The following is a 13888-nucleotide window of genomic DNA, read 5'->3' as shown; positions in this document are numbered from 1 at the left end:
AGGATTGGTGGAATTGCACCTATCAGATATCTTGCTCAGTTTTTTTTACTCCTTACAGAGTGTGTGTGTCAAAAGCTGTTGCAGTATATAGATTTTTTTATTGGATAGTGACAAAAAGTGGCATGATGAAATCAAAGAATCCCTGGTGTTCGAAGTTTTAAATTTCAGTTTGCTTGTTCAAAACACTGTTTAAAATAATAAATACCCCCGCCGCAGCAAACCTGCCGTCTAAGCGAATTTCCATTTGGCTGAATTGATTTTCAATTGATTTATTTAAATAACATTAGGTTTAACGAGTACCTAGGTTTGCTGCTACAAGGAAACTAATAAAGTGTGTTTTTAGTAAAATATTGATAGCTTACTATAAAATAAAAAAATTTGCCAAGTTTGATCAAAATATATCCATAAACAAGCAAACTACAACATTTTACAATATTCTCCATAAGAATAACATGGGACTTTTAAATTTACCATTTTTTTAGTTTTCTCCGTAACCAATAACCGTACAAAAACACTTTGATATACTGAATTGTTTGTTTTTTTAAGCTCTTTAAGAAGGTTTAGAGAAAAATTGGGAAATTTTGTGTTTTGAGGGTCAAAAATGAAAAAAACCAATTTTTACCCCATAAAACCCCCCATAAAACCCTGTTCCCATAGTCCTATCATGCTGGATCGCGAACTCATTCAAGTTTATCCCGCCTTACACCTTCAAACCAAATTTCATCAAAATCGGATAAAAATTACTCAAGTTATCGTGTTCACGGACACATATATATATATATATAAATCTATATATATACCTATATATATATATATATATATATATATATATATATATACATATATAAAAATTTTAACGAATGGTGTTTTTGGCCTCTGGGGACATCAAAATGAAAAAGTAAATAGGTCCCGGGCCTAAGTCTTACCATGAGACCTACGGTAATAGCTACTTCCCTATAGGGAAATTCGCTAAAACCAAAATTTAAGGTGTATAATTGGTTTGAATGGCATGAAATAAAACACAATTTAAATGTCTAACCTAATCAAAATATGTCTTTATTGCCCTGTCTAGCTTTTTTAAATAATTATTATAATAAATAACGTACATTTATAAAATAGAACAGGCTACGAATTTCCACTCCAACAAAAAACGACAACAGCATAAAAATGATATGTCTTCACAATACAACTTTGTGAAACTTAAGGGGACTGAGACTCGAGTCTATCTACGATTGGACTAGTTTAGAATGTGTTTAGCTACAAACTAACCTTAATTTATCACAATTACAATTAGAGCTCAAATTCAGTAGTATTACACTTACGGATTGTAACAATACAGATTATTATAAACTAGTTTAGTTTACTTCGGCAGATTGGGTGTATATTTTAAATATCTTCGCAGGGTTTTAAGTGATTATTTATTCTGACTAAGATCTGCTGGTGTTAGGAATATGTTTAAAATAATCAACATTTTATAAGTTTAAATATTTAACAGCGTGTAAGATATTTGTAGAGGGAAAAGTGAACACAATTAATGTGTTTACATTGATGATTTTATAAACTAACTGCGAAGATATTTTACATGGTTTAGTTATTCTATGATCAGCTATTAACCTCTGGAACACCTAAACCCATAACTCATAGGTTTGACACAGTAGACTGTTCAGTTTCAAAGATACAATTGATAAAAAAATCTTCACATAAATGGAGCATTAATGAAATAAATTGTAACAAACATAATCAATACTCTAAATTACACTCTAAAATGGAAGACAATTATGAAATCAACATTATTGAATTTCCCCTTAAGTTCACAACTGAAAACAAACATAATTATGGCGTAGTTTGCTTATTCAAGAACATCTTAAGATTAGTTGCCATCAAACAACGAGTCTAACAGTGATTAAACGATCTTAACTTGTAAACAAGGAACTAGTCAATGTCAAATAGCTATATTCATTGGTGTTTCTTTAAAATGATAATCAAAATAAAAGATATACAATAGTTAAGTTCTAACAAAACATTTGCACACAACAATGACAACCAGTGCAACGCGGTTACGTGGAAAAACGTGGCCGCGTTATAACTAACAGGTAACAACAACGTAACTCCGTTACAATGTCCGGTAGGTTACAACAATGAGAGTAAAAAACGGGAGGTTATCAATTGATTGTACCTAAACACCCTGCGTTTCATCACATGTACTAGGAGTAAAAACAACCAAACTGAATGAAACATTGCAACAACAAGAAATACACAGAGAATTTAGTTTACATTTCATAAAACAGATGTAGTGATCGCTTATCGAACAAGCACAAAATTACATCTTAAATAGCTTAGCATGGGGAGCGTGAAGTCATCGGCAAATGCTTGAAGAGTAAAAACCAACAGTTTGCTCTGTTCAAGTGACAAAATAATGGATTTTATTAAAACATTGAAAAAATACTACTTGATTTTAAATACTGTACAGTAAATTGCAATTGGCCAAGCAACTAATCGTATTAAATTTAATGGGATCTTTACGTCATTGTTTGGAAGCACAGTCTTAGGTGGCCGAGACTGCACGCCCCGACAGATTAGTTTGTACAACAACCAGCAAACAGACGACATACTGCATACATCCACTTCCACGGGGGTTGGCACTAAGGGTGGGAAGGGGGATTTCTGATGCTGTCGCATATCACAGATATCTGGGTAATCTACTTTCAAAAACAGGTCTTGCTAGTGATACAAAATCTACCTACGTAAAAAACACCTGAAAGAATCCAGTAACACATTTCAAAGTTAAACCATTTTCCAAAAGCAAAACAGCGACTCACGACATTTTGAGTAGCAAAATGCAAATGTGGATTGTCTAACGGGTACAAACGTGACGAGATACGATAACAAGTGAATATCTACGGTGATTGATTGACTAACTACGACTAATCGTCTTTTCTTAGGTTTGTGACATAAAATATCGATTTAATAGAAAACATCTAATAAAAATATATGTCATTGAATCACAATTGATTGTAAACACTTTAATAAAATATCTTGATGACATAAAAATTACGCGTCTATGATATATTTAAAATTAACACACTAATTTTCAAAAGCAAACTAATTTGCGATCCGATAACTCTAAACAATTTTAGAACTATTTTGCGATGCAATCTGAGTCAGTCGACTGTTTAATGTTGTAGTTGTTATGTGTAGGCTACAATTACTCAAAACGTACTGTGGAAACTATTTAACACATTGCAGTCCACTAAAATAAAAAAAATAACTCTTCTAGAGCTTTCAACTGCTTAGTAATCTCATTGGCTTTTGTCAGAAAAATAAATGTTAAACATTGATTACTAGTAGTATTTATAGTAGATTAAATGAACTGTTTATTTGATTTATTATTATGTTTTTTTAACCTCGATGAACAACATAAGTTCCAGTTCCTCATCAACAAAATAAAACTTACCTACCTTTGCCCTGCTTTACCTATATACAAGACCCTAAAATCAAACATGTACTTCACATGAAAAACAAACACTGAATACCACTTCTTATTTTTTGTGTTTTTACATTGATCTATTTAGAAGATAAAAATTGTAGGTCTATTAGTAAAGATTGAAAAAATTTTATATAGTTATCTCCTAGAGAGATAACATTATATTAGATGATTCAATGTATGTAAAAATAAACAAAATTTTATATAAACAACACCCATTCAATAAGATCTATTGAGACTATAATAATATACTGATAATATAATACATTTTTTAACTCCAACAATACAATGCCACATGTTCTCCTCCCACTGATAAAAAAATAGTTATTCAGACTCACAAAAATGCTTATAACAATAAATAACATGTTAATAATTTGCTACAACCAGTAGTATTTTTTCATTTCTAGGTAATGGCTAACAATGTCAGTTAAACGTTTGCTTTTGGAATACATATTGAAACCATGAATAACAAACTCTAGTAATTCTAAGATTTGTCAAAATGATCAAGTCTTGTTTGAAGCTCTGTGCTACAGACCGATCTCGCTGTGTGCGCAGTAACTTGTGCACCGAGCTTTAACATTTACCATTCATCCTTGTACATATATACAAAACCTTATTAAAAACCTAACTATTATTATCGTGTACGACACATTTATACGAAAAGGCAGATTACTCATGCTCGTCTAGTCTAGACAATAGTAATCCCTGGTAGCTGGTAGCAAAACAAACATACGGAACACCGTAGACGATCAAAACAGTACACTCTGATTTAAAAACAATGAAAAAACACTAATACATTTCAGTGACACACCACACGAATAGTAACCGACAATGACAATGACGTTTGTACTTTGCAAGCCTAGAATGGAAGTCGAGCGGTGTGTCAACCCGGGAAGTTTAGGTCACAGGCTTTGACTGGCCACCGAGTTTGACTTGGATATCGTAGAAGCTGCGGAGTTGTGAAGACAGCATGGCACTCAGACTTGGCTATCTCAACAATGCTTTGAAACTTGGTGTATGATGTAAGATATTGATTGTTTGTAAAAACTGTAGTCTCGCAATACATTTAGACTGTGTCAATTAGAGTGGCGATTTCGATACACACACCCACATGTCACCGTCACGTTTGTTATTTTGTACATTCATCTCAACAATTTATTGCCGTTGGATCTACTTGCAAGTGGTGTGACTCTCAGTGTTATTGGGAGCCTTCCGTCTTCCCCCCACACCACATCCTGATTGACACAATGTGAATTAAATAAGTTGGTAAAGCTAAACTTACTGCACTAAGGCAAGTTAAAGCACAAAATGTCTTTTCTCACTGAATAAAATTTTAAGTAAAATTTCTCCAATACTAAATTAGATGACAATTTATGTTAGCTACAGCAGACTACAATCTTTTAAGCTGGGAAGGAATCACAAAATATAGTTTTTCTGATATTAGTTTGTATGGGAACTCTTGGAAATATGTACTTCTTTGTTACCATTGCTTTACTAGCAGCCTTTAAGCAGCTATGGTTTGTATTTTAATTGTAGAGATACCAATCCGGACTAAGTAATTCCATCACATTGCTCAGTGCAATGCTGCTTTCACAACCAGGTAAACTATAAAGTCAAAAACCATCCATCCAGAGAAACAAAACTGTCCTACATTGTAGTTGATGGTTACGTTTATTGTCTAAAGCATTACCTACGACACTGAGAACAAAGGCCAGCTAAATGATTCAGTATTGTAAACCACATAGGAACTTGTTGTGTTCTATGTTAAAAATCTATTAAGTTTTGTTTCACACAAATGGTTATGTGATCTGTATAAGTCTGCAAAATAACTAACAGAGTGTTTTACAATAATCTATTCTGTGGTCCTATTTAGATTTTTTACTTTTCTGATAATGATTCTAAAATTACTATCTGATGTCTAATAAAGTGCATACCTTTCTGTCCTAATGGTTTATTTATTACGTTAATCAAGTATGATTTATAACAGAAATATTTTGTTTTTATGGATACACTACATTAATTGTTATAAAAGAATAAATTAGCGATTGGGAATTTGTTACAAAACTGAAGATTATGTATTTTTGGTTAATTATTCCTTGAGAAACAGTTAAATGATTGCAAAACAGCTCCCAATATCCCCTTGAATGGGTCTTTCCCTGGACTCGATTAGAGGGGTAAAGCAATAGTGTTCCACAACTTCACTTTCTACATCATTTGTTTATCAGTTTTAAACTGGTTCTATAAACAAATTTTTTACTAAATACTTATATTGGTAATTTTAATTGTGTTTGGATAAGAGATGGTGATGGATTAAACAGAGGGGTCATATAGGTTCCAGTTCCATTACATCAAATAAAAAAAAACCAAGACAACTGATCAGGAAGTTTTGTAGTTGAAAGAATCTGCTATTGTTCAATGTATATAATTGTAGACAAGCCCTTGGTTGAGCTACTTAAAGATAAAAAGCTTTTAGCAATAGTTTCTAATGAATCCAAAGACGGGATCAGATTCCAGATCCCTAAACTTAAAAACTGTTTTAAGTCATAGAAAATATCAGCAACAATACTTAGTAATCCTAAGCATAGAACTAGAGTTATACAGAGCACATAACCATGGTGGATGGACAGTTCGGGTGTGGTTCAGGTGCAGGTGGGGGGCAACTGGCTCAGAAGAGTAGGAAGGACACCCGAGTCCGTCGGGCGTCCCCCTTGCCTCTTCGAGCCATCCCGAACTGTCATATGTTCGAGTCCGTGCCTGATCCTCCCCCAAGTTTGCCCCCCTCTCCACCGGCGCCTGATCCCGACCCTTCATCGTCTCTCATACTGCCACCGCCAAAGCCACGTGTCGACAGCCCTCGGAAATCCAGGTTATACTGAAACAAAACATGAGAGGTTAGATGTTGCAAGTAACGATTATAAACATTTCAAAATTCTAGTGGTGTTGGAAAAATGTGTAAAAAGGTTCCATGAGCTAGCAATCTAAGATCTGAAGGGAGGGCAAATAAGAAAAATTGTAAATCCTTTATGTTCTTAAATGATCAAACGTAAATAAGTGCAAACTAACTAATTACATTCTTTGTTTCTAACACTTGTATTTAAAACATTAAAAATAGGTATGTTGACCAACGTAAACTAAAATCTTTTTGTAAATAAAACATTTTATGGTCAAAAGGTTGCTGTAAAATGTAGCTAAAAATTTTATAGAACAATTAAACGTTGTCATATTAAAAACAAATTTTAAGTTTGTTTGTTTATTACACTTTTTGGAGGAGTTAAAGAAGCAAAAAATATTAACTGACCAACATTTGTTTATAATGTGAGTTGGAGTTATGTACTGTAATTTAAAGTCATTTGAATAGTTAAATGTGAATATGAGCACAAAAGAACACAAACATCCTTTTAAACTTATAAAAGAAGAGACCTATTATTTATGTTATTTATGTATTTATGTTTTTTTTATTAAAGATTATTTATGCTTTAATCTTTTATTAGAACACAATATTTACTTCAACTCAGCCAAACCAGTAGGCCTAACTTATACATGCTTTACACAAATGTGTACAGTTTAATATAATACTGCAATGCGTTTAAACAGTTTAAAGCAATCTTCTATGCATTGATGACAGACATTTTACTTTTACCTTTATATAAATACTTTGCTAGGTTTCAATACAAAGTGAGCTTTAACAGTTTAATGCAGTGACTAAGACTTATTCACCTTTGATTTGAACATTTTAACACATTGGTTATAAAAACTAATAAATGTGTAAGACATTCATAATTTTATTGTGTAAAGTTAGTTTACATTAACCTATAAAAATTAATAAGCACATGCATTAGTTGCAATGTAAGTACAGTATTGGCCGCTTGAAGACATTATTAAAATGATTTAATTTGTTCAGGTTCAAAGTTTTAAGTGTTTTACGAGGATTTATTTGTTGGCTCTAATCTAAAGGCTTACAGCTTCCCAACTTTTACTCATGCTGTACTTTTTGGTCATCAATAAAGTTCATCAATAATACTTTAATCCATCCTTACTGCTTCATGCTGATAGGCGTAGTAATTTTTGAAGCAAAGAATATCTAATTAAGTTCCTGTGTTGTACCAAACTTAGGATATGCAAATCATTTACCAAATATTTATCATCCATAGAGCTAGATAAACAAGAAAGTGAATCAAAAAAATAGATAACCACTGAAGTAAAAGGTTTAAAAAGTTACTAAAGAAGTTATAGGTTCAAGTAATACCTTAGAGGGCCACCAGGCTCTCGTTAGTTTGGTCTCATAAAATTCTAATTCGGTTTGATTTAGTTTTTTTTTTTATTAAGCAGATATGTATTATAATCTGTAAAATATATGTAATCTCACATATTTTCTAATCTTCATATCGATCATTTTATCTTTTCACCTAGAGCTGCTGGCCAGTATTTATTTTTAATTAAAGCACTGTTTCCTGATCGGGATAGTAATAGTTAAAAGACATTTAGCACTTTACATTTATCAGTATTATTAGCATTACATAAATATATAGAGATTTGCTATTACTATATTGACTGTAAATTAGTGTTCTTCAATATCTAATGGGCTAGTGTCTGTTAACATCACTCTATAGCCAGCTGTCACAAGGTTTGTTAGTTTTGCATCACAATTGTACCGTCACTATCGAGGCAATGTCCGGGCTCGTAGGGCCAGTGACGACGCTGGAGTTTGTTGTACGCTCCAAGGAACTCTTGTGGGCATCAATAGATCAAACTGGTGTACCAAAATTTGTTGTCAAATAAAGTTAAATAAGAGTTAGCCAAAACGGCTTGGGAAAAACTGATAAAATTTAAAATCAGGAAATAGCATCTGTTTTCTATCAAAATGCAATTCAAGTATTTAAACACTTTTTGCAAAACCAATTCTAAATTATTATTGGTGTAATTATGTGAGTAATTATCTCTGTTGCTACACTAAATAATAAATAATATAATAGATGTATAAGCCCCAACAAAATTTAACAAATGAATTAATGATATGTCTATTTATTTTACATGTTTTCTTCTACAACTCCCACAAACAAATTTTTTTGTTTATGTAAAAATAAATAGTTAATCCAGTTACAACGTGACCTTTTTGGTATTATTGATTATATTACTTAATTTAATTCCCAGTAGACTGCTGTAATTTACTCATTTAATTTAGATGATGGAATTATCAGAAAACATATCTATTTATTCTCTGAACTATACTGATTAGTTCAAACTTATTGCAGGGGCCTCCAGAGGGCAGACCCAAAATTTTGCTACCCAAAATGTTGGTAGATTTTTCAGAATTATAAATAAATAAAAAAATTTAATTATATGTAGATAAAGAGAAAGCATTCAAACTAATTATTTTGCATTTCAATTTTAAAATTCCCTCTTTTTGCAGGCAAAGCTCTTCAAACCTCTCGTCCCCGATCAAACTCTTTCTTGATCCTAGTCAGGCCTACCCAAAAAAATAATCCTGGAGCCGCCCCTGCTTATTATATGTGTTCCAATTAGTGGAAGTCGACTCTATTAAGTTCTATCAAAGAATAATTTTTAGACTCTATAATTTTATATTCATATAATCCTATGTATGATATTAATCTTACTTCTTACTAATATTATAAATCTGAAAGTTTGTGCGTTTGTGTGTGTGTGTGTTGCCCAATCACGCATAAACTACTGGACGGATTGGGCTGATTTTTGGCATGATGATAGCTCACATTCCGGATTAAAATATAGGCATATTTTTATCTCAAAAATCCTTTTGAGCTCCGCCCCAGTGACTCTGTAGCTCCCCATGTTAACCTTATGAGTATTCATATTTAATAGGAATTAAAGAATTTAGACAGCTGTTTCAACTAAAAAAGTTGGTTCTATGATATGCGAAAGCATTAAGAAGTTATAAGATTTACCAACAGGGTGCAGCACTATTATTTATTTTGCGTTTATAAAAACAGCTAATTTGAACTAAGCAGCAAGAGCAACAAAAAAACTGCGATACCCAATGAGAACTGTGTAATTCAATTCAATTTTGTTTAATTTCATGAATATTTGTGATATTTTGCGGATTTTTAATAATTTATTTTTATATTGTTTAGGAGGAGTTGGAGAACATTATGGCTATGGTAGATGTGTAATACTATAGTATACCTATTTAAATATAAGTATACCAGCCTAAAATTACTTTATTTATTAGCTATATATTAATTTGAAACTGTTTTTCTTTGTCACAGCTATTTTGAGAGAACGGCTGGGCGTAGAAACTCGGTAGAGGTGTCTAAAGAAAGGTCTTGGTCTGTAGATGAGCCATCAAAAGAGAAACATAAGCACATAAGTACTTGTAGGTTAGGTTTGAGGAACTAATGCCCCGAGAACAAATCACATTTGATTCTTTAGATACACAACCTTGACGAACAACATAAACAATTAACTTAACTGTGAATGGAACAAAGAATGTGTAAATTAATTTCAATGTAAGGTATGTCCCACTACGGTTTTCTTCTTCTTGGTATGCCTACCACTCCAAAACCTGGGACAAGGAAAACTTTAACGAGAATAAATGTAAAACAGATTCCAACAACTTACCTTGGTAGCACAGACAAAGCACGTTGTGACCACTTTAGAAATAACGCTCATGAGGTTTTTGGTTTCGTGAATCACACTATCCACTTTAGTGAAAGTTGCAGCTTTGCCAACAGTAGGGTTCTTAACAGTAAATTGCAGCTGTTGAACATAGGTGGGCACTCTGTCCAACTGTTCTAGGAGTTCTTTTTTATGAGATCCTAAAGGCACCTGTGAACAATTAAAAAATGTTTGTTTTAGTTGTATTCTCAGGGCTAAATATACGTTTACCTGAGAAAATTAGGGTCCAGGGGCTAATAGGGTAAAAAAAACCATTGCGATGATATTATGTCCTATTAGGTTTCAGGTTAAGTTGAGGCAAGTTACCTAACCGAAGGTAACCAGGGTAGGCTGGACCAGGCCAGCATAGTAAATCCCAATAGTACCAACTACGATGCAACACTATAAATTTTCAATGTAATGAATAGTTTAAAACTATAACTAATTAGTTTCATGGGGGAAAATCATAAGGCAAAAACTTGTGTATTTGTCATATGCTAACATAGAATACAGTATTATATTTTCGGATAGCAAATTAATAATATTTTCAAATTACCACTTTTTAGTGGTGTATTTACAGTGAAAGGACTAATAGAATTTGCTAGCATATTGACCCCACCATTTTCCTGTTCAAGTATCCTGCCTCAACTTAACCTAAGACACCTGACTTCAGGGGGAAGATTAAACATCTATCTTCAATCGATTCTCTGTATCTGAAGAAGTAGTATATTAGATTAAGAAGAAAAGAAAAGTAAGAATATAGCAACCTTTCTTTGTGTATCAATTAGCACCTAAACTCTAATTTTCCCAGTTAAATTAACTGAACATTTTCAAAACATTCCTCATAAGCCATTGGCCTAATTCCTTTAAGATATAACCTAAAACCTATTTTTAGTAGAAAGTAAACACCATGGATTTACCATTACATTAGCTGTAAACTATGAACACTACAAATCTGTAAAAATTCACTATTTTGCTCTTTGTTCATTCATAAAAGAGTAGCATTCACTACTTAAACACAGCATACAGCAAGTCAAGGGATTTCAGGGTTTCATGTTAAAAAGAAGGGGACACCAAAAAGTTATATCATTTGAATAGAAGAGGAAAGAATCACTCATGCTAGATTTAGCATGCAGTTTTAGAATTGTAGTAAGCTAAACAATGTTTTATTTTATATCATTTATTTGTGTTTCTGGCAGTTAAATTTAATTCACTATTAAACACTTTTAAAAGAAATACTTTGTACATATCCAAGCTACTTCCTGTATTATTAGATTAAATAGTTTACAATCTGTTTGAATCCAAAATCTATGTGCAAGGGTGAGTACTTAGATGATAAAGAAGGGAAGTTTTCTACATCCTACAAGGAAATAAAAATTGTGGTTTCATACATAACAGATTTTGTCCTTAAATATTAAAAAAAGAATAACTACAAACTATACTAATAACTGCATGTATTATCAAAATTATATTACAATAGAATCATGTAAGGTACAGTTTTCCAATATTGAAGTATTTGTTAATTAAAGTGTATTTAAAATTATTATTCCTTTCCATAATGTTCATTTTGTTTGGGTTTGCTGGTACAGTATTTGATATTTAAGACTGCTGCAACTTAGGATAGCTTTGATTTACCTGTTAAGTTTACCATACCACATAACTACAGACTTGAAATGCAGTCCAAAGTGCAGGCTCGCAGAAGAGAAAGACAGACATAAAGAGACAGATAATCAAGAGGTTGAATGAAACAAAAACCCATTCGTCAAGAAATATGCCTTTAGATGCCAGCTCCTGTTTGTGTATCAAGATTCAGGATTTTTACAAATGTTTTTGAATATTGTACTAACTAGAAATATTGAATTAAGCAAAAATAGAAAATAACCATGTTTAGATCGTTTTTAGCGAATTTCCTTATAGGGAAGTAGCTATTAACATAGGTGGCAAGGTAAGACCTAGGCCCGGGACCGATTTACTTCCTCATTTAGATGTCCCCAGAGGCCAAAAACACCATTCGTTCAAATTTGTATATATACATAATATATATAATATATATTATGTGTGTGTGTGTCCGTGAATGCGATATATTGAGTAATTTTTTACCGATTTTGATTAAATTTGGTTTAAAGGTGTAAGGCTGGATAAACTTGATTGAGTTTGCGAAACAGCATGATCGGACCATGGGAACGGGGTTTTACAGGTTTTATGGGGTAAAAATTAGTTTTTCTCATTTTTGACCCTCAAAACACAAAATTTCCCAATTTCTCTCTAGACCTTTTTAAAGAGCTTAAAAAACAACTAATCTAGTATATCAAAGTATTTTTGTACAGTTATTGGTAACGGAGAAAATTTAAAAAATTTAAATTTTAAATTTTAAATTCCCATGTTATTTTTATGGAGAATATTGTAAAATGTTGTAGTTTGCTTGTTTATGCATACTATATTTTGATCAAACTTGGCAAATTTATGTATTTTATACTAAGCTATTAATATTTTACACACTTTATTAGTTTTGATTCCTTGTAGTAGCAAACCTAGGTACTCGTTAAACCTAATGATATTAAAATAAATTAAAATGAAAATCATTCAGATGAGAAATGGAAATTCTCTTAGTCAGCAGGTTTGCTAAGGCGGGGGAATTTTTTAAAAACAAAAATCATATGTGATGTGTCAAAATCCTACTATGTGACAACGAATTGTTGGCAAACATTTGCCTATTGGGTCTGATGATGATTGGGGTGTCCAATCGAAATCGATCCCGACTTACCATCTTTTATATGTATTTACCGTCTTGTGAGTGAACAGTATAAGTGTAAATATATTATCACAAGTGTTTTTGACATATTTTTGTTTGTACTTTCAGTTTCTTATAGCTTGCGGTTAAATTGGAAATTATTGATAAGTTATTTAATAATTAATTTAGGGAAAAAATTTCTTGACGAGTGGTTACTAAAAAAGAGCCTCTAGTGAACATGATTTCAGCATGCAAATGGGAACAGAATTGACCAAACAGGAAATGCCACATTTACTTTTAAAATATTGACCTTTTTTAACTGTTTACAGCTTTAAGTATTTCTCATTATTTTGTATTGTGCCACAAGTTAAATCACAACTGTATCCATCAATCTTTACTGAGCTTTTTTTAATTTTAAAGCACTATGATTCACTAAACTTTAAAATTAACTGAAAGTTAAAATGACATGTAAACACTGTAGAGGAGGAATCCGGTCAAATTGTTATACTTGATATTAATATTCTATAGATATGGTTTGCATACATGTAGGCAATTATAACAATTAATTACGGTTTGCATTTTAGTTGCAGATGAAAAATGATAAACATTCCTGAAATATAACATGATTATTTGAAAACGTCATTCCTTTTATTTTTTAAATTATAATTTACTTATTTGAATTTAATCATTACCTATAACAAAAACATAATCTTCACTTACAAATGCTTAAAATTAGATCTTTTATTTAAATATTTTATAATTAAACATTATAATGACTCCTTTAACATATAAAAGCTATTTTATATAATATTTTATATTCCAGGGTGCTCAGTTGTGCTTTATTTACTACTATAATTTAATATTTTATATAGAGTGTCCATAAAAAACGTTTAAGGACTTTGGGATTTGAATTATCATATTAAAGGAAGAAAAAAGTTTATGTGAAGGTATGCAAAAATGCATATTTTCCCATTTTGTTTTTTATACAAAAATATTTTTATATCTGAAGTTTTTCAACCGATGATTATGAAACTTGGTATACA

At 31.7% G+C, this 13888-nt stretch overlaps 1 protein-coding gene across 4 annotated transcripts in view; it reads right to left on the bottom strand.

Moving 5' to 3' along the window:
* Positions 1 to 1035: 1035 nt before the first annotated feature.
* LOC128996318 (alpha-catulin) overlaps positions 1036 to 13888 on the bottom strand; it is a 64662-nt gene continuing 51809 nt past the window's right edge. For 2 of the 4 annotated variants that reach the window (XM_054421567.1, XM_054421569.1), the window contains exons 12-13: positions 10079 to 10285; positions 1036 to 6356 (exon numbers count right to left, since the gene is read on the bottom strand). In XM_054421567.1, coding sequence (XP_054277542.1) covers positions 6219 to 6356; positions 10079 to 10285 — 345 coding nt within the window. In that variant the 3' untranslated portion in view covers positions 1036 to 6218. Of the gene's footprint in view, positions 6357 to 7615; positions 7638 to 8136; positions 8235 to 10078; positions 10286 to 13888 lie in introns of all 4 variants that reach the window. The other 2 variants (XM_054421568.1, XM_054421570.1) reach the window with 2 other exon arrangements.

The sequence above is a fragment of the Macrosteles quadrilineatus genome, unplaced genomic scaffold (genome assembly GCF_028750875.1).
Source record: "Macrosteles quadrilineatus isolate MER2022 unplaced genomic scaffold, UCM_ALF_1.0 Scaffold_6__1_contigs__length_79288215, whole genome shotgun sequence".
Taxonomy (NCBI): Eukaryota; Metazoa; Arthropoda; class Insecta; order Hemiptera; family Cicadellidae; genus Macrosteles; species Macrosteles quadrilineatus.
Note: the sequence above shows the minus strand (reverse complement) of the source record. Positions and strands in the feature narration are given on the sequence as shown.